The following is a 19,405-nucleotide window of genomic DNA, read 5'->3' on the forward strand; positions in this document are numbered from 1 at the left end:
TTATTTAACCACAGGAAGCACCTTTTCCCTGTGCTAAGGCTCCAGGGAAAGGAGCTGGACACCTTTTTGGTGCCACAGGGAAGGTGAACTCCCCAATTCCAATGGTTTCTGTCAGTTCCAGCCTGTGAGTGTGTTCAGCAGGAGGGTGATGAGCCCCTGCACTTGAAGTTGGGGTAGTTGCTGTGGGATTTGTGGTGGGAGCCCAGGTTCCTCTGGAAGCACTCAGCTGCCCTCTTGTCACACATACAGATTGCTTTTTTGCATAAATTCCCAGCTCCTGGAAGAAAATTGGGGAAGGGGGGAGACAGGTTATGGGTGTGAGTCAGGGGGTGTTTTTTGACTGTCCCCACAGTCCCTCTGAGTTTGGGGTGTCTCAGGTCTCATGTCTGGTGTGTGGAGCTACCTGGCCCTGGAGGGAACATTTATTTCATTTTCTCTTTGTGTCCCTGGGTGTATGCCTGGATTGTTGGGATTTGCTTTGCTGGGTTATGATGAAGTTCAGAGCTTGGAGACTTCCCTGAGGAGGGGCCTTGTCCTTCCCAAGGGTTTGAGATGACCCTCCCATCCTGGATGGGAACCTGGCACAGCCACCCTGATTCCCCCAGAGCAAACTCACTGTTCCACAAATGCTTATTTGCCTTATTCCTGGCACTTTTCCTGTATTTCCATCCACTTCAGTCTATGTGATTCTGTGCTGGAGACACAGGCTGTGGGATGTCCTGTATGGTGGAGGTCTTGGCAGGAGGTTTTGGTTGTGTGGGGCAGCCTGGGGTCGAGTCTGTGCATGGTTCCAGGTGCATTCCCAGCACTTGTCTGAGTAAAATGAGAACTTGAGGGAGAGCAGGAGCCACTTAGTGTAAGGTGTCCCTGCCCATCACAGTGGGTGGAGTGAGATTATCTGAGGAGTCTGTTGTTCCATGACCAACTTTCTTCCTGGGTGTCTTGGCTAGAAAACACCATTCTGTGTCTTACAGTTTCCATCCTGACTTACCTGGGCAGGGGGAAAATGCAGCCAGTGTAAAGTCTCCTCCTGTTCCAGCTTACCAGAGTGGATGAGATGCAACACTGAGAGTGGAGGAAGATCCCCATGTGTGTGCTGGGCATTGTGTTTTGCTCTCAAATATCTCATGGCATCAGGTGTGTGGTTCACTTTAATTAGAAGCAAAATAAGGCAAGTGGCAGGGAATAAAAAATACAAGTGATGTATGATGGAAGGTGGGGGGGAAGGAGGCTGCTTGTGTCATTTGCTCAAGGAGAATTTCTAATTAAACTGGTGGTACTGAGCAATCATTTAGCAGATATGTTCTTGCAGAGATTACAACTGATCTGTGCTGCTTTTTGGGGAACTCCAGCATGGACAGGCACTGAAGCAGGGGAGGAAGTCCCCTCAGGGCTGGTAGGGAAACTGAGGCAGGGAACAAGGATGCAACTTGCGTGGGAATCAGAGAGATGCTGAGAAAAGGGAACTCAGCTCAGCAAAATCTCTTCCCCCCTCTGGCATAGGCCCTTTGCCTCATCAGCTCTCTGGGCTAATTTGAGTAGTCCCCTGGGATGGTGTTAATTGGCTAAACCAGGATTTGCACAATTCAGAATTTTCTAAGTCCACAACAGTTTTATCACAGGTGAATTCTTGTCCACAAACTGACTGAGCTCCAATCCAAAGCCTGTCCACCTCAGCCCCTCTGGCTGTGGCAGGTTTGCAGGATCCCTTCTCCAAATGGGAAATAAGACCCCACAGGCCAAATGCCTATTGGGAAGCTGTGGATTTTGTTTCATAGTATGAAAACTACAACTCTTGCAGCCTAGTTTATTGCAATGCTCTGAGGGGATGCAGTATCTGAGCCAAAAAATCAGCATTTGGAGGATTTGTATGAATGGATTTGTACAGTTGGATGTCCAAGCAGGAAGATTCATGGATGGTTAAAATTCACCCAGAATTTACAAAGGGAGAGTGATTCAGTTATCCCAGCCTGCAATCTCTCTGGGATATCCATCCTTTTGGTGAGGATTTGATCCTTGATTTACACCCTGCAATCATCAGTTCCTGGGCAAAGGGCTCTTTCCTCATCTCCCATTTCTGTGGAAACCCCAGGATTCCACATGGCTGGAGGGGTGGCAGGACCTGATTCCTGGCTGACAGCTGTCAGAAGCACAGCTGATTTCAGGGCTGTTTCCTGATGCCATTGATTTCAGCTGTGGGGAAATGCAGGGTGTGAATTCCAGCTGGGCATCTGTCCCTGAGGAAAGAGGGTTTTGCTGCTGTTTCTGGGGCTTTTTTTCCTTGCTGAGCCCCCCTAAGGTGGTTTGGAGCACAGAGACCTGCTGGAGTGGGCACCCCACGGTACAGAACCTGGGGATGTTGAGGTGGGGGGAAGCAGCCACTGCCTGAACTGCCTTTTCCTAAGGAATGTGCTCAGGGCTGTTGCAGAATTGTGCCAATACATTCTTTTCTGGTGAGAACTCTGTTTTGTTCAGCACTGGGTGTGAGGCAAGCTCCTGGCCATCCTGTCACAGCTGAGATTTAGGGGATCACAGAATATCCCGAGCTGGGACCCACAAGGATCATGGAAGTCCAAGCCTGGCCCTCCCACACCGTGCCTGCCCCCAGCCCTTCCACCAGTCTCCACTTCTCAGAAAAACTGGACATTTTCAGAGCCTGAAGGTTTTCAGGCCTGAAGCTACACTGAGACAGTTCGGGGGTGAGTTGTGTCACCTCTCAAGTGTCATTTTTGCCGAGTACTTCAACAGGAAACCTGTCTGGGAGGTGAGGGGTGGTCGCTGGGCTCAGCTGAGTCACGGCACGCTGCGAACCGGTGCTTTGGGCTCTGTGGTTTTATTTTGCAGCAAGAGCAGGGGATTTGCTGTGAAGCAGGAAGCGCAGCGAGCGGACAGGCTGCCGAGGGCGATGCTCCCCATCCCGCCCGCAGAGGGACGAGCGGCAGCGCCCACTCCTGCCTTGCTTGGCCGTGCTGGAGCATCATGGCAGCGCTGCTGCCCCTCCTCACGCCGTCACCCGAGCGCTGCTGTCCTCGGCTCCAAGCCAAAAGGCCCCGAGGAGGAGACTCGCCAGGGCTGGGAGGCGCTGCCGGTGGCATCCCTTCGCGGCTCAGCCCGGAGATGATTTGCAAAGGGAGGTTTTGGTTCAGCAGCGCCCGGCTCGTCCCCGGCAGCGGGCGCGGCGGCGGAGCTGAGCCCGGCGCAGCTGAGCCCGGCACTGCCACGCCGCCCTCTCGCACCTGCAGGCGCCTCGCTGGCACGGCGTGCCCGACCCTGCGGGGACCGACAGAGCGCCTGAGACCTTCCCCGAGCGGCCCGGGCACGGGGAGGGCGTGGGGAGGGGATGCCGAGCACTCACTGCAGGTGGGGATCCCTGGCCGGGCCGCAGCGAGGGGCTGCACGGGTCCCGGGCGGCAGCGCCGCGCTGCCAGCCTGGCATAGCAGCAGGCTCGGAGCACGCAGCACCTGCGGGAGGAGAGCCTGGGCTCGCCGGGACTGGGGCACTGCTGCTTCTGCCCCAGCTGACACGAGCGGCGTGGGAAGAGCCTCCAGCTCTGCGTCCTGCTGCTCTGGATCACCCAGAAGCTTCTCTGTCCTGCCCGTCCCACACCAAGCCTCAGCCTCCCCCTGCGAGCCCTGCTCCCCATCCTGCCTGCAGGACCGTCCCTCGCCACGGTGCCGTGCCCCGGACCGGGCAGCGGGCACTGGCACCACCCTGCTGACTCTCGGATGGAATTAGGGGTGATCACTGCCTTGCTTCCCGAAAACCTGATTCCTTCCTGCTGCTGCCAAGCACCTGGGCTGCATTTTGCAAAGCTTTGGCGGGGGCTGCTGGGCTTGTGCAGAGCCCCGGGGTTACCCCGGGGCCAGCGTTAGCCCTCTGGGACCAGCGTTGCCTGTACCGATCCACTGAAGCCCTCGAGGTGCCCAATCCCGAGTAGCATCCATGGGCAGTCAGGTTTCCTACGGTGCTTCCCTCGAGTCCTGGTGTGAACGCGCGTGGGTGCTTCCCGTGAGCTGTGAACACACCTAGAGTGACCATAAAATGCGATTTTTTTTTTTTTTCCTTTAAGTTATATGCAGAAATGAGACCTGGGGAACTGGGGAGGGAAGGAGGTTTTGCTGGGAGTCTCCCTGAGGAGTGCACAGGAGTTTGGGGATGAGCCTGGCTCCCGTCTGAGGCTCGGGAATGCACTTACTGCAGGCAAACAGCATCGTCAGCACCAGCAGGACCTTCATCTTCGTCTCACCTGGGCCTGGGCGGAGAAACAGGGGCAGGCTCAGCCAGGCAGCGTGGCCAGTTTGGCAGGAGCTGCCGTGAGAAGCTTCCTTTGAAATCGGATCAACCCCCAAAACCTGGAGGGAGGAAAGCAGCTGTGCCCCCTCCCATCAGTGTTGCTGCCTGTCGGCCGGGCGCGAGTGGTTTCTGAAGCTGCACCTGAGCATCCCCCACCTCCTGTCCCTCCCCTCCAGCATTTTCCGCTCCTGTCCCACCGCTTCTGGCCCCATCTCTCCCTGTGCAGCGCAGCCTCCCAGCCGTGCTCCATCTGAAGCGATCACATTTTCCCTGCGGCCACGGGCCGCTCCCGCTGCCTCCCCCCAACATCCCCCCGCATTTTTCATCCCGCAGCAGCGGGGTGAGGGGGGGAGTTGCCTACCAGGGATCTTCCTCTCTGTCAGTCTGTCCTCTCGGGGAGAGTTTTCCCTCCGTGTTCAGCCTGCGAGCTCCAAGTGGAAGCTCCAGAATGACTCGTCTGTCCCAAACAGGGAACGCTACGCCCCTTCCCCCGGCCAGCCCCCTCTCCCCTGGGCTGCAGCCTCGAGTGACGCAGGGGCCGAGGAAAAGTTTTGAGAAATTTTGGAAAGTCTTGGAAAGTTTGAGAGGATGTTGATTATTTACGGGGATTTCTCTCCCTGCCCAGCTCTCAGAGGACCGGAGACATTGAACAAGAACACTGTTTATTTTATTTTATTAAGTTACAGCAGCTCTGGTGTGGTCAGAGCAGGGATGAAGAGCAATCCCAGCCCCACCTTGCAGCTCCCAGCATCAACACAGTGTATTGGGGTAGAACTGGTGGTGTCTGCTGTGGAATCAGCACAGTGTGTGGGGTAGAACTGGTGCTGTTTGCTGTAGCATCAGCACAGTGTGTGGGGTAGAACTGGTGGTGTCTGCTGTGGAATCAGCACAGTGTGTGGGGTAGAACTGGTGGTGTCTGCTGTGGAATCAGCACAGTGTGTGGGGTAGAACTGGTGCTGTTTGCTGTAGAATCAGCACAGTGTGTTGGGGTAGAACTGGTGCTGTTTGCTGTAGAATCAGCACAGTGTGTTGGGGTAGAACTGGTGCTGTTTGCTGTAGTATCAGCACAGTGTGTGGGGTAGAACTGGTGCTGTTTGCTGTAGTATCAGCACAGTGTGTTGGGGTAGAACTGGTGCTGTTTGCTGTAGCTGCTGAGGTTTCTCCTCAGGCACAGCACCAGGCTGCGGTCGCACTCACAGGACAAGTAGGAGCACCGGGAACCAGATCCTATGGGATGACCAGAGCCCAGGGTTAGTCCTGGCTTTGGGGGTGACACCCCCCTTTTCCAGAGCCCTACTCACTGCAGGACAGCCTGCTGTGGTGGCAGCTGTAGTGGTAGATCCGTGTCTTGGCATTGCAGTGGTACTTCTGGAGGTTTTGGTAGCAAGTATCGTGCAGCTGGCAACATCTGCACAGGAGATCGAAGCTTTAGGGGATGAAGTTTTCTTCACTTTACCCCACAAATTTCAAAATCTTCAAATATTCAAAAATATGTCAGTGCAGGTTTTTAAGTGGATTCTCACCTGTCTGTGGCATCCTTGGGCTGCCCCTTGCCCCCCAGGCCGCAGTAGCAGCCGTAGAAGCCGTAATACAGGAGAGCATTTTTCCCTGTCACCTTTGAGATCATCTGGTGCAGCTGCAAGAGGCTCCCATGGGCTGGGGACAAGCCTGGAGGGGGAGAAATCAGGGAGATCACACTGATTCTCTTCCCCTCAACAGCATCTCCATCTCTCCAGCCCCCAAATTGGCACTAGGGTGATGATGTCTTAGAAATTATAATGCAATGGAGAGGAAATGTTCCCAGCTTGGCACAGGAGAGTTGTGTATCTGGGAGAGGTGAAGGAATCACCAGCCTGGTCCTAATTTCAATGGATGTAAGTGCACAGAGAGCCTTGGGACAGGGAGAGGATGCTTACCCCACACAAGCAGCACAGAGAGGCCGAGGAGAGAGTTCATCCTTCTGACAGCTCTGGGGGAGGAAAACAAACCATTCTCTGTTATACCAACCACCTTCTTCTTCCTTTCCTCATCATCCAGGAGCAGGAGTTCTGCCTCTCTCCAGGGACTAGGAGCAATGAGGGGGGTGAGGATGTGCCTGTTGTTTCAGCACAAAACATCAGGGATGGGAATCAGATGAGGGAGGGGTGGGAAGAAGCAAAATCAGGAGAAAAGGATAAAAATTGGAGGGATGTTCAGCCTTCAAGGGCTGCACCCACTGCTCTTCTTCTGGGCTGGAGTCTGAGGCAGCATCTCCTTCAATCCTGCTTCCCCAGCATGGCACTTTCTTCCTGCTTGCACTGCAGTTTCTGGGGAAAGGAGGAAAAGAAGGAGAAGCAATCCTCCATCCCCACTTACCTTGGGAAAGCCCTGCTGCCTTGCAGTGCCCTGCAGCCAACTGGGCTTGCTTTATATACTTTGCTCCCATCTGCCTGGGGCTCTTTTGGCCCAAATCTCGCTGACTGGGTTTCCCTGCAAAGGAGAAGGTGCCATCCTTCCCCTTTTCACAGAATGTCAGAAATCCCCAGATGCCCCCGCTCTGTACCCCGTGCCTGGGGTGGGTGCTGGGTGGGATGAGGTGGAAAAGCAGCATCACTTCCAGCCTGAGGAGGAAGCAAACATGTTCTGCCTTGGTCAGAGATGCCCAATGATCTCCTCTGCCCTTCCCAGCACCAAGGAGCCACACTGGGGGGGGAAAGAACAGCTCTGGTTCAGGCTGGGCATGGACACAGCAAATTTGGGGCTTTCAAGAAGGTGTAAGGTGGTTCAAGGAGAGTTATCACTTCTCTGGGAAAAGTCCCAACACTGAAAGCATCTCTTAATGTGCAGTTCCCAGAGACAGGAGGTTGGGCAGACACTGGATGATTACACCCTCACTCACTATGAGAAAATAGAGAAGCAAAATTAATATTCTGTGGTGAGAAAGTGCAACTTCCCTTTATTTCTCTCCTTGTGATTTTTTCACCCCCTCATTATGCCCTTCAGTCATCAACTGCCCTCCTAAATTAGCACTTGCCTAATGTAATGATTAAGGCTTTGAAATCTTCCTTCCTCTGTGGATGATTATTCTTTGACCTTGATTTTCATGAGTCATGAAATCTCTGATTGATTTGGTTTGGGAAGGACATTAAGGAAGGAAGGTGATCTGGGTCTTTTGTCTTATGTGCTGGAAAAATAGGTTTTTATTGTGCTCCACTGACTGAGTTTTCAGCCAAGCCCTGATTCTGGCTCCACTTTGTCTCTGGTGTCACAGGTGATGGTCCCTGGCTGGTATGTGCCTTATCTGAATTGCTCATAACCCATTAATGCTGCTTAAGAAAATTACTGCCTCATTAATCATTTTCAATTAGTTTATATACTCATAATCCAGTCAGTTTTCCTGGTTTTATTGTGTTTGAATAGGAAAATGTGTTTCTATGAAATGCTTTGTATGGAATTGTTTATAGCAGGAAATAGACGTAAAAGAGCAGTTGTGTCCTAGTAAAATTCTCATGTGCCAGAAGCAAAACACCCCAGAAGATACTGGGGATACTCCTGTGAGCTTCTCCCTGTGCTGAGCTGTGGCTCAGTTTGTGATGTGAAGCCTCTTCTTGTATTCCTGGGACTGTCAGCATTCCTCACAAAGCTGTTTGGATGTGCCTGCTGAGCTAGGAATTGGAAATTCACAGTCTCCCAGAATCCCAGGTTGGTTTGGGCTGGAAGGGACCTTAAAGCTCACCCAGTGCTCCCCCTGCCATGGCAGGGACACCTTCCACTATCCCAGATTGTTCCAAGCCCTGTCCAGCCTGGCCTTGGACACTGCCAGGGATCCAGGGGCAGTCACAGCTTCTCTGGGCAACTTGTCTCCAAACTTATTGCTCTGCATTGGGACAGATATGTGAATTACAGCTCTGTCCATGGAAATTTTGGGGTGTGAGGCAAATGTGTTGAGCTGTGGGAAGAAGAAGTGCTCCCCAGACTTGGCAGTCACCATTGCAGTGCCTCAATCTCAGCAGCCCTTACAGAGAACCACCATGGAGAACCAGCTTACATCCTTTTTATTGTATCTCTTTATTATCTTTGCTAGGAAATGAAATTAAGAGAGGAGGAAGGGACAAAAAAGAGGAAACTGGTGTGTCTTTCCAAGAACTGGTGGCTCTCCATCCATGGTGAGTGTGCCCTTCTCACCCTGAGCAGCACAGGGAGCCTCGGGGGCTCTACCTTTTCTGAGCCCCCAACCCAGGCATTTCTTGCTGGGGAAAACCAGCCAAAATCTGGCACTCTGTGTGCAGATTCCCCCTCCTCAGCACTGCAGCTTGCTTCCTTGGCATTTGAGCTTGAAGTAGAAGCGGTAGGAATTGTTGTAGGAGTGCAGGGTGCTGGCGAAGCACGAGGCCACCGCGGTGTCACACAGGCAGGTCTCTCTCTCGCACCAGCTCTGCCCATCGCCTGCGAACAGGGGGAAACACGGAGCCCTGCGGCGCCTTTCCCGGCCAGAGCGGGAAAGAGCAGCGTGTCTGTCCCAGTGCTCACCCTCCCCAGCCTGCCCGCATCCCCAGCGCCCATTTCATCATCCCAGCCGGCCGGGAGTGGGGCTGGCTTCACCCAGGGGGGCTCTCCTGAGTGCCCTGCTCCGGGCTTGGGGGTCTGAATGGTCGCTACTCACTGCAGGTGATGTTCCCATCGCTGGAGGTGAAGCTGTACGGGGTGATCAGGGGGCTGCAGCTGCCCTCCCTCAGCCTCCTGTAGCAGCAGTCGTGGGCTTGGCAGCACCTGCGGGGGCACCTCGTCAAACCACGGGCCCTGCAGGGCAGGGCGAGCTCCAGCCTCAAATTTAAGGCGATGGAAGAGGAGGCGGCAGGGCAAGACTTGGCTGGGGAATGGTGCAAACCCGCGCCCAGCGGGGATTTTAGGTCCCGGGCTGGGAATGGTGATCCCGTGTGGGCACTCACCGGTCGGTGGGATGCACCGAGGTCCCGGTATGAGCACTCACCGGGCGGTGGGATGCACCGGGGTCCCGGTGTGAGCACTCACCGGGCGGTGGGATGCACCGAGGTCCCGGTATGAGCACTCACCGGTCGGTGGGATGCACCGGGGTCCCGGTGTCAGCACTCACCGGGCGGTGGGATGCACCGGGGTCCCGGTGTCAGCACTCACCGGGCGGTGGGATGCACCGGGGTCCCGGTGTCAGCACTCACCGGTCGGTGGCATCCACCAGGGTCCCGGTGTGACACTCACCGGGCGGTGACATCCACCAGGGTCCCGGTGTGACACTCACCGGTCGGTGGGATGCACCGGGGTCCCGATGTGAGCACTCACCGGGCGGTGGGATGCACCGGGGTCCCGGGGCGGCACTCACCGGGCGGTGGGGTGCACCGGGGTCCCGGGGCGGCACTCACCGGTCGGTGGCATCCACCGGGGTCCCGGAGCCGCCGATGCCGCAGAAGCAGCCGTACCAGCCGTAGGAGAGCAGCGCGCTCCGGGCCGTGGCCGCACGGATGATCCGCTCCAGCTGCAGCGCGCTGCCGCCGGCCGGGCGCAGCCCTGCGGGGACACGGCTGCGGTGGCGCGGGGCAGGGCACGGGCCCGGGGCGTTCCCTGCACCCTGCTCCGGGCCCGGGTGTTAAATCAGCCTAGAAACCTGCGCTTTCAGGATTGGAACCACGAGAACCTTTATCCCCTCCTTCAGAGTGATGGAATGGTTTGGGCTGGAAGAAACTTCAAAGCCCATCTTGTTCCACCTCTTACCGTGGGCAGGGACACTTTCCACTATCCCAGGTTGCTCCAAGACCCATCCAACCTGGCCTTGGACAGTTCTAGGATTGGGGCAGCCACAGCTTCTCTGGGCACCCTGTGCTGGGGCCATCCTCTCAGGGAGGATGACTTTTTCACTCTGGCTCTGGATTTGGTCTGGTACAAGACATTTTGCCCTCTGGACTGGCTCTGCCATGCTGCTAACTGCAATCCCCCATCACCAGGATCAGCCATGAGCTTGGCATAGGCAGGAAAGGTGACAACAGGCCTCCCAAAATAAATATGGATCTCAGCATCCCAAAGCCTCCCCATCACCAAGCCCTCCAGGACTGCAGCAGTCCTACACAAAGCACTAGAGAGAAACTACCAGAATGAAACAAAAACTTGTATTGTGCACAAAGACTCATGGTCTGTAGGTGGATTCAGGGGACAGCAGGCACTTACCACAAGCCAGGAGTAGGGCAAGGAGGAGATTCCTCATCCTGGGGCTGCTCTGGAGAGGGAACAACAACAACAGGGATGGGTGATGATCCAGGGGCAGGACAGAAACCTCTCCAGTGCCCACAGCAGGGCCATGGAGACAGCTGGGTGTCCCTCAGGTGACATTGGTGTCACTGTGGGTGCACAGGGCTCTAAGGCATCACCAAGGGAATCCCAGTGGCTCTGCAGCCCAGTTTGGGATGTGGGGATTGGCAGGGATGCAGTGGCATGGCCTGCCTGGGGCTGCTGGAGCAGCTCAGGACCTGCAGCCTCCCCCCATGCCCTGAGCTGCCCCAGGACAGTGAAATCCCCTCTCCTTACCCCAGCCAGACCTGCAGCTCTGATGCTGCTGGCTCAGCAGGGTGGGTTTATATCCCTGCCAGGCCCACCCCCTCCTCTATCTGTGCTGATGGTGTCAGTCATCCTAAGCCAGGCTTGTCTGGAAGCAGGGAGCCAATTCCCATCCTTGTCTTCACCAAAAAACATGAGTTTTCCCACAGCAGTGAGCACCAATGCTTCCTCCATCATCATCTCCATCCCTGCATGAGGCCTTGGTCATGGCCATGGTTTTAAAATCCACGGGATTTGGTAGCTGAAGAAAGGGGTTAAAATTGATTTACACCCAAGATGGCACCTCAGAGGCTGCTGAATCCTTTTCCAGGTGTAGAGGCAGCACTTTGGGCTCAGTGTTCCCTCAGTTCTGCCAGCTGGCCCCCTGAAGCCTCAAAGATGGTTTCCCTCAGCTCCTTCCATGCAACTGCCCCCCCCCCCAAATCCATGGCTGTGTCCAAATCCAGCTGTGCCAAATTGCAAGGGAGAGCAGCAAACACCAGGATTGCAATTCCTGGGTCTGCAGTTTTCCTGTCTGCTCAGGGGGCAAGGGGGCTGTGAAATTAAACCATCAGCAGCAAAGACTGGAAAAGCCTTGAAAACCCAGTTTGGAATCCTTTGGGAATACAGTTTATTTAATTACCATAACCTAAACATGATACAGAAACACAGGGGAGACAGAAAACCAGAGGAGATAAAGAACAAAAACTGCTGTTTTCCCTTGAAACCCTGGGGCCTAGAGCAAACACAGACACAAATGCAGGCATTGAGTGATAAGCAGGGCCCCACCCCAGGGATTAACCACGCTCCTAGGGGGGGAAATTTGGGTTGGGAATTCTAAAGAAATGACTGGCTGGTCTGGAGTCAAGAAGAGAAACCTTTGCTGAAATTCCTGAGAGCCACCAAAGCTGATATAGAAGGGATGTCACCTCTCAGCTGCCCTCCAAGGTGGCAGAGCTGTCTGTCCCAGGCTTTTCCTTCCCTCTAACCTTTTATTTCCTGCTACAAGTGGAATAAAACCCCATCCAAGCCTGTTAAGGATGGGGAGTGACATCTCACCTTCCTCCCCACTTGCCATAAGCACAAGAAACCACTCTAAAACCCCACAGTGACAACTACAACCCTTGCTTTCCCCACCTGGCTTTTGAAACCAGGCCATCCCTAATAATCAATCAATCAATCAATCAATCAATCAATCAATCCCTTCCCACCTCCTCCAAAAAACACTTCCATTGCAGAAGGTTTTCCCCACTGTGGTAGTTGTCTGTGCTGCTCCTGCTTTGGCACTGCTGGCCCCTGGATTTGGAGATAAAATCTGGGGTTTTGCTGTAGAGTTTGGATAAATCTGTGTGAAAAGCATTGTCCAGAGACATAAATGGAGAGCAGAGAGCTGAGGTTATGTGGATTTGGGATCCACACGTGGTTTTAACCAAATCCCCTCATTTTAAGCCCTCCCTCTCAGTGGAGGATCCACTCAGGGGAGTGCCCACTTGAAGCTAAACCCTGTGTTTAACCAACCTACAAACTCAAGGTTTAAAAACCACGTATGGAAGTTATTATCCCATTGGAAATGTGGAACTTTTCAGCCTTCCTATGGAGCAAGGAGAGCTGGGTATCAGCCACCCATCTGTTTGCTCAGGGCCTTACTGAAGTGTAAATACCCCGTGTGCTTTGATCTGCAACATTGCTAAACATCCTGGGCTGGGGTGAGCTGATAGGAAACTATTTCCCTCCTTATTTTATTTCTTTTTAGTGCACAGGTTGGCCTTGATCCTCCCACCTAGCAGGGTGGAGACCCCAAGTTTATGGTGGAACTTTATTGCTTGTTTCTTGCTGCCTTCGATGGGCATCTGTTAGTGGGAGCAGCAGCTGCTTAAGTAGGAGTGGGTTTAGAAAGGGATTAAAGGGGAGAGGTGGAAAAGGTTGGTGTTAAATGAAGTGTTCCCAGAAGGAAAACTGACTCAGGGATCATTTGTAGCTGGGGGGATCAGGAGGACTCACCCTCCCTCACAGCTGCAGCTTCCCCAGCATGAAGCTCCCCCAAAGCAGTTGCTCTAGGTCCCTGTGTGATCTTGTGTGTTAAGTGTAATTTTAAAAAGGTGTTTTCATCACAGTTCATGAGTTTGGGGTTTGTTTGTCTGCTTTTACTCAGTGGTCACTGAATAATGTCACAGGGAGGTTAAACCCTGGCTTGTGTTCCCGTCCTGCTGCCTTTGCTCAGGATGGACTATAACATCTTGGTTTTAAAGTGTTAGGGCTCAATCCCAAAGATTTGGGTATTTAAGCAGGGTGACACCATTGTGGTTTTGCTTTGGGTGGGTTGGAGGAATGGGAATTCTTGTGGAAGGGCTGGGACACCCCGGGGTACCACGGTCACCCATGGGTGGAGTTTGTGAGAGGCCCCTGAGCCACCCCCTGCTCCCCCCATCCTTTGTGTCCAGCAGGACAAATCCTCCTGAATCTTCCCAATGTCCTGGGGCTGCTCCTGTGCCTGAGGCCACGTCATGGCCCCTGCAGAGCCCACAGCCCCTGAGGCTGGGGACATCCCCCAGGACCACACTGGCACATCACAGCTCTTCCCAGCCTTGGTTCCATCCACGCCAGGACAGCCTGGTTGTCCCCATACCTGAATCCACACCGGGACATCCCAGCTATTCCCAGCCCTGCTTCAAGCCCTTGGTCCACCCTGGAACATCCCAGCTATCCCATCCCTGGATCTGTCCCTGAATCCATCCTGGGACATCCCAATCATCCCAGCCCCATTCCCACTGCTGCATCCATCCCAGCTGTCCCAGCCCCATTCCCATTGCTGGATCCACCCTGTGACATCCCAGCTGTCCCACTCCTGCCTGTCCCTGCCCCTGTTCCCTTTCCCATTCCCATTGGGGTTCCCATTCCCATCCATCCCGATTCCCACTGCTGTTCCAGCTGCTGTTCCCATTGCCATTCCTGTCGTCATTCCCATCACTGTCCCCATTCCCATTCCCACCCGGTCTCCCTTTCCCATTAACATTAACATTCCCATTCCCATCCCCATCCCCAATCCCCATTCCCATCCCCATCCTCATCCCCATCCCCATCCCCATCCCCATCCCCATCCCCATTCCCATTCCCATTCCCATTCCCATTCCCATTCCCATTCCCATCCCCATTCTCATTCCCATTCCCCTTCTCTTTCCCCTGTTCCCCATTCCCATTCTCGTTCCCGTCCCCATCCCCATTCCCATTCCCATTCTCGTTCCCGTCCCCATCCCCATTCCCATTCCCATTCTCGTTCCCATCCCCATCCCCATTCCCATTCCCATTCCCATCCCCATCCCCATCCCCATTCCCATCCCCATCCCCATCCCCATCCCCATCCCCATCCCCATCCCCATCCCCATCCCCATCCCCATCCCCATTCCCATTCCCATTCCCATTCCCATTCCCATTCCCATTCCCATTCCCATTCCCATCCCCATTCTCATTCCCATTCCCCTTCTCTTTCCCCTGTTCCCCATTCCCATTCTCGTTCCCGTCCCCATCCCCATTCCCATTCCCATTCTCGTTCCCATCCCCATCCCCATTCCCATTCCCATTCCCATTCCCATCCCCATCCCCATCCCCATCCCCATCCCCATCCCCATCCCCATCCCCATCCCCATCCCCATCCCCATTCCCATTCCCATTCCCATTCTCGTTCCCATCCCCATCCCCATTCCCATTCCCATTCCCATTCCCATTCCCATTCCCATTCCCATCCCCATTCCCATTCCCATTCCCATTCCCATTCCCATTCCCGCGCGCGGCGGGGGGCGGGGCTTGGCGGGGCGGGGCGTGGCGCGTGCCCGGAAGTGCCGCGGTCTCCACGGCAACGGCGCCGTGCGGCGGGCGCGGGGCAGGTGAGGGACGGCGGGGCCGGGACCGGGACACGGACCGGGACCGGGGGAGGGAGCGGGACCGGGATGTGGCTGCGGGGCTGTGGAGCCGTGCTGGAGAGCCGGGCTCTGCCGGCGGGGCCCGGCTGTGGCGCTGAGGGCTGTGCTAGCCCTCACCAGGACAGGCGCAGGGGGCAGTGCACAGGGAGCTGCACCCGGACGTGAGGAGCGGCTGGAATGCATTGCCCAGAGAGGGGTGCAGTGTCCCTCCCGGAGCTGTTGCAGCAGCCCGTGCCCCGCGCTCTGGGCTGGCCCTGCTGGAGCAGGAGGTGACACCAGGCGAGCTGGCACTGTCCCTTCCAGCCGGAGCCAGCCCAGCTCAGGGGTGACGTGCCCACCCTCGCAGGCCCTCGGTCGCGGTTTTGGGTCGCTGTGGGCACAGCCCTCCCTGGCTGTGGTTGCCCATCCCACCCTCAGCAGAGCCCGTGTTTTCAGCCTGTCCCACTAACATACACTAGCACTGACTGCCGGAGGGTCCCACCAGGGCTTCTGCCAGCCTGGTTGCTCGGGGGTTTATTCTTGGGAGTGGCAGCGTTGCTGGGGATGTTTGTAAGTGTTCCCGTGCGCTTGGGAGTTGTGCCTCGGTGCAGGCGTTGTTGCCGTGGAGTTTATTTGTTAGCGGCAGCGAGGGGAAGGCACAGCCCCTGTGCCTCCCACGGGCTCCTGGGGAGCGGGGGTGAGTCAGCCGGGCCAGTGTCCGTGTGCCCCCGGCTGGAGGCTCAGCTGGGGCTGGGCTGGGCGTGCTGCGACTCTGCCTCGGCCGTGCTGAGCTGGGGGAGAATGAAATGTTAAATAACAAACACAACGCTGGCAAAGCGCCACAGGGGCTGTTCTCTCTGTTTGGTTTAGAATAGAATCCCAGAAGGGTTTAGGTTGGAGGGGAACTTAAAGACTGTCTTGTTCCACCCCTGGTATGGGCAGGGACATCTTCCACTACCCCAGGCTGCTCCCAGCCCTATCCAGCCTGGCCTTGGACATTTCCAGGGATCCAGGGGCAGCCACAGCTGCTCTGGGCACCCTGTGCCAGGGCCTCCCTACTTCTCCGGGAACAATTACATCCCAAGATCCTGTCTGGCACAATGGGAAGTCATTTCCTCTTGTCTTGGCACTCCAGGCCCTTGAAGAGAGTCTCTCTCCCTTGTCATGTCAGCTCCTTCAGGTACTGGAAGGCAACACTTAGGTCACCCTGGGGCCTCCTCCCCAGGCTGAGCTATCCCAATTCTCTCAGCCTTTCCTCTCAGCAGAGCTGCTCCATCCCTCTGATCATCCTGGTGCCTCCTCTGGACTTGTTCCAACAGCTCCAGGTCCTTCCCCTGCTGGGGACCCCTGAGCTGGAGGCAGCTCTGCAGGTCGTTTTCTCTCAGAGTTGCTCTTCATCCCTCCTGCACCCAGGTGTGCCTGGGATTGCCCAAACCAGTGTAAGGCTTTGCCCTTGGCTTTGCATTGACCCACACACTGCTGGGGTGACAAACAGCAGCTGAATGTGACTGTGTCATTTCTGGAGAATGCCAAGCAATCCAAGGTGACCTTTTTTTGCCCCCGTGGTAAATGCTGCCACAAAACCCACAGGAGCAGAAGAGGAGGTTCCCTGTGGCACTTATCCAGAATGTTGTGAGGTTGTGACCCAGTAGCTGGGCTGTCTGTGCTGGCACAGTGAGAGTTCTGAGTGCAGCTTCCTTTGTGGAACATGCAGCACAACGTGGCTTCCCTCCTCAGAGGAGATTGTATCACAGAAGTATGGAATTCTGAGCTGGAAGGGACCCACCAGGACCATCCAGTCCAGCTCCTGGTCCTTCACAGACACCCCAACAATCCCACCCTCTCCAAACTCTCCTGGAGCTCTGGCAGCCCTGGGGCTGTGCCCATTCCCTGGGCAGTGCCAGGACCCTCTGGGGAGGGAAGAACCTTTTCCTGATATCCAGCCTAAAACTCCCTGACACAGCTCCAGCCATTCCCTCAGGTAAATCATTCTCTGTTAAGCAGCTTTTGGTCACTGGAGAGTCAGCACAGGTTTCTGTGTATTGATTTAGGAGTTTTCAATCTCAGTGATCTTGAGATACCTTTAAAATATGAAACGCAGTCAGTCTTAGCCCAAAATCCACAATGGGAAATGAATCTGCCACTGCAGGATCAGTGAAAAGGCCAGAGCTGTGCTCTGAGCTTCACTCAGCTCCCATTTGCAGCTTCAGAAGAAAGAAGTTATTCTTTCCATCAAAACTTACTCCAAAAACCATCAAAACTTTTCCGAAAAACTTATATTCAGTGGCGAAGGGCACAACTCTCCAAAGCTCTGGGTCAACTTTACACAATTCCTGCCAAAGCCAGTCCCTACCAATAACACATGTCCCACCCTCAGTGACTCAGCCCTTGCTGCAGCACAGGGAATGCAGTGATAGCCCAGATTTGTTCTGTCATTACCTGACACACAGCACAGCCTGGGGGTCTCAGGCAGATTGAACTCTCCTGCCCAGTTCCTGTAACTTGTCCCTCTGCTCCCAGCCCGCAGGTGCGATGGCCACAGCGGCTTTTGGGGACTCAGCACCAGCTCAGCTCTGCTTCCCTCCAGGCTCAGCTGCTCTGCTGTGGGCCAGCACTGTCACCATGCACGTCTCCAGGCCCAAATCTGCCAAGGGACAGAGGCCAAGCCTGAGCCACCGTCAGGCCGTGGAAGCCTGTCCGTGCCATGTGCCATCCTCCCCGCTGGCAGCCTCCCCTCGGGAATTACTGCACAGCCAGAGGGCAGCACTCACCAAACCAGCCTTCCCACCTGCCCAGGTGTCTCGTGAGAAAATCCCAAAGCTCCTGCAGCAAGTGCCTTTGAGGAGCTCCTCCTCCTCCCTGAACAAGTACCGGGTGCTGCCCTCCATCATCCGCAGGGCCGCGGGAGCGCTGGCACTGAGCGAGGGGCAGCAGGATGCTCCCAAAGCCAACACTGCTTCTGGAGGACAGGGATCTGCCAGCACATTGTCAGGAAGTGACATGGCCACTGAGGAGAGCTCACAGGGGCCCTGTGCCCCTGGGCAGTGGGTGAGGCAGGAGAGCCTGGAGGAGCCGCAGGTGCTGCTCGCTGTCCGATCTCCCTCTGGGCAGAGGTTTGAGCACCACTTCAAGCCCTCTGACAGTCTCCAGACAGTCCTTGCCGTGGCAGGACAGAAACTGTTGGCCAACTACCAACACTGCAGGCTTGAAACCATGGAGGTTCCCAGGAGGAGCTTCTCTGACCTCACCAAGTCCCTTCAGGAGTGCGGGATCCTGCCCAGGTCCGTGCTGTGCATCCGACAGGACCCGCAGCACGATGCAGCAGAGCTTTAGGCACACAGGGCTGCCCTGGCTCCCTCTGCTCTGTGGGGTGCATTGCTTCTTCCAGAAAATGGAGTCTGATGCTTCCTGCACCTACTTCATCTTCCATCTCCCACAAAATCCCTGTGAAGCAGAGTTATGGACATGGAAGAATGTTTGAAATAGGATTTCAGATGCATAAGCCTGATTGATGCAGAGCAGCTCGTGTCACCTGTGCCATCACCAATTTCTGCCTCAGCACCACCAACCTTCACCCTTTCTGGTTTGTTGAAGTTGCTGATGTTCTTTGAAATCTCAGGTTTCCAAGACCTCTCCCCTTGTGCTTTTCTATGTTTTGGGAAGGTACCACTTCTCTGAATGCAGTAGCACCATTTAGGAAAGTAGAAACAAAACTGGTTTAGCTACAGGACCACCTTCAGCTTATCAGTATCCTGAACATCATCTCAAGAGACTGAAAAGGAGATCAAACCCCAAAACCATCTGGAAGTAACAGTAATAACTGATTAATTAATGAGTTATTGTGAAGTATTAAATTGCAAGACTGATTGTAGAATACCTGTGAGGGCTCAGGTGTTTCTGGGTAACCTCAGTCCAGCTCTTAACTATGACTAAATCATCTTTTAAAAACAAGTAATTATTATTTTGGCTGTCTTGGGGAGCAGCAGGATTTTCTCTTTAGTCTTCCTTCTCTTATTTGGCTCACGTGATCCATAGGTGGATAGTTAAGAAGAGATATAACAGATAATTCCATTTAACTCCTGTACACTGAAGTGAGATAGTCCAAGAAACAAGTGCTGCTTTGGGAATTCTTAAAGTATTAATGGGATTTGACTGGGAATTGGCTCAAGGAGTAAACCATCTTTTACTAAACCATCATTAAAAGGCTGGTTGGGTGACTTGACAGGTTTAGATAAACACAATGTGCTTGTGCTAAAAAAAGAAATATTTTCTAGTTTCTAATGGAATTTCAAAGGCAGTAATTTTTAATCTCCTTTAAAAATTGACCACTTGCCACACAGATGAGTTTAAATATTTTGAGGCAAACCCAATTTATTTTGAAGCTCAGTGTACAGCTCTGCACAGGAGCACAAACAACAGGAGCAGAAATCTGATTGCTGGTGCTGGCTGAGTGTGGCACCTGATGCTAAATCAAGTGTTCAGGGTCCAGCAGCTTTGTAAAACCAGTATCAGATGGGACAGTGGTCTCTGCTGCTGTTGGTGATGGGAATTGCTCAGCAGCAGTCCCAGATATCCAAACACATGGATGCCTTCAACAAAACCACAAAGTATTTCCCTTGGTTTCAGGAAAAGGAACCATTTTCCATGTTTCCTGCAGTGTTGGGTAGTTAATTCC

The 19,405-nt window shown here is 54.5% G+C and overlaps 4 protein-coding genes across 7 annotated transcripts; 1 reads left to right on the forward strand and 3 right to left on the reverse strand.

Annotated features, from left to right (window-relative positions):
- Window positions 1-1,088: 1,088 nt before the first annotated feature.
- On the forward strand, window positions 1,089-18,678 carry UBXN10 (UBX domain protein 10). 3 transcript variants are annotated; one of them, XM_079326455.1, is made up of 2 exons: window positions 1,089-2,699; window positions 17,258-18,678. In XM_079326455.1, the coding sequence occupies exon 2, from the start codon at window positions 17,263-17,265 to the stop codon at window positions 18,061-18,063; it is 801 nt and encodes a 266-aa protein (XP_079182581.1). In that variant the 5' UTR covers window positions 1,089-2,699; window positions 17,258-17,262; the 3' UTR covers window positions 18,064-18,678. The 3 variants fall into 3 exon arrangements, with proteins under 3 accessions (XP_079182581.1, XP_079182579.1, XP_079182580.1); XM_079326453.1 differs by lacking the exon at window positions 1,089-2,699 and adding an exon at window positions 14,656-14,715 and having other exon boundaries at window positions 17,251-18,678; XM_079326454.1 differs by lacking the exon at window positions 1,089-2,699 and adding an exon at window positions 14,692-14,715.
- LOC306812150 (uncharacterized protein) lies at window positions 2,815-4,904 on the reverse strand. 2 transcript variants are annotated; one of them, XM_079326457.1, is made up of 5 exons: window positions 4,656-4,904; window positions 4,197-4,253; window positions 3,900-4,026; window positions 3,356-3,462; window positions 2,815-3,270 (listed from the first exon to the last, which is right to left on the reverse strand). In XM_079326457.1, the coding sequence occupies exons 2-5, from the start codon at window positions 4,234-4,236 to the stop codon at window positions 3,143-3,145; spliced, it is 402 nt and encodes a 133-aa protein (XP_079182583.1). In that variant the 5' UTR covers window positions 4,237-4,253; window positions 4,656-4,904; the 3' UTR covers window positions 2,815-3,142. The 2 variants fall into 2 exon arrangements, with proteins under 2 accessions (XP_079182583.1, XP_079182582.1); XM_079326456.1 differs by having other exon boundaries at window positions 4,197-4,353; window positions 4,656-4,782.
- On the reverse strand, window positions 5,298-6,655 carry LOC306812106 (phospholipase A2, membrane associated-like). Its single transcript, XM_079326383.1, is given in 5 exon segments — window positions 5,298-5,590; window positions 5,593-5,702; window positions 5,818-5,962; window positions 6,211-6,263; window positions 6,650-6,655. Coding segments are annotated over 4 exon segments (486 nt in total). The 5' UTR covers window positions 6,251-6,263; window positions 6,650-6,655; the 3' UTR covers window positions 5,298-5,399.
- LOC306812112 (phospholipase A2, membrane associated-like) lies at window positions 8,312-10,541 on the reverse strand. Its single transcript, XM_079326390.1, has 4 exons — window positions 10,469-10,541; window positions 9,670-9,814; window positions 8,937-9,043; window positions 8,312-8,719 (listed from the first exon to the last, which is right to left on the reverse strand). Exons 1-4 carry the CDS (start codon window positions 10,503-10,505, stop codon window positions 8,574-8,576), a joined length of 435 nt encoding a protein of 144 aa, XP_079182516.1. The 5' UTR covers window positions 10,506-10,541; the 3' UTR covers window positions 8,312-8,573.
- Window positions 18,679-19,405: the final 727 nt, after the last annotated feature.

The sequence above is a fragment of the Erithacus rubecula genome, assembly GCF_903797595.1.
Source record: "Erithacus rubecula genome assembly, chromosome: 24".
Classification (NCBI taxonomy): Eukaryota; Metazoa; Chordata; class Aves; order Passeriformes; family Muscicapidae; genus Erithacus; species Erithacus rubecula.

Bases quoted from the DNA above. Each gene is read 5' to 3' on its own strand.
- LOC306812150 (XM_079326457.1), bottom strand. From the start codon at position 4,236: ATGAAGGTCCTGCTGGTGCTGACGATGCTGTTTGCCTGCA. The intron at 4,027-4,196 runs GTAAGTGCATTC...TGGTCACTCTAG, and splicing joins GACGATGCTGTTTGCCTGCA to GTGTGTTCACAGCTCACGGG. The intron at 3,271-3,355 runs GTGAGTGCTCGG...CGGTCCCCGCAG, and splicing joins GCCAGGGATCCCCACCTGCA to GGTCGGGCACGCCGTGCCAG.
- LOC306812112 (XM_079326390.1), bottom strand. From the start codon at position 10,505: ATGAGGAATCTCCTCCTTGCCCTACTCCTGGCTTGTG. The intron at 9,815-10,468 runs GTAAGTGCCTGC...GTGTCCCCGCAG, and splicing joins TGCCCTACTCCTGGCTTGTG to GGCTGCGCCCGGCCGGCGGC. The intron at 8,720-8,936 runs GTGAGTAGCGAC...CCCTGTTCGCAG, and splicing joins CGATGGGAACATCACCTGCA to GCGATGGGCAGAGCTGGTGC.
- UBXN10 (XM_079326455.1), top strand. From the start codon at position 17,263: ATGGCCACAGCGGCTTTTGGGGACTCAGCACCAGCTCAGCTCTGCTTC.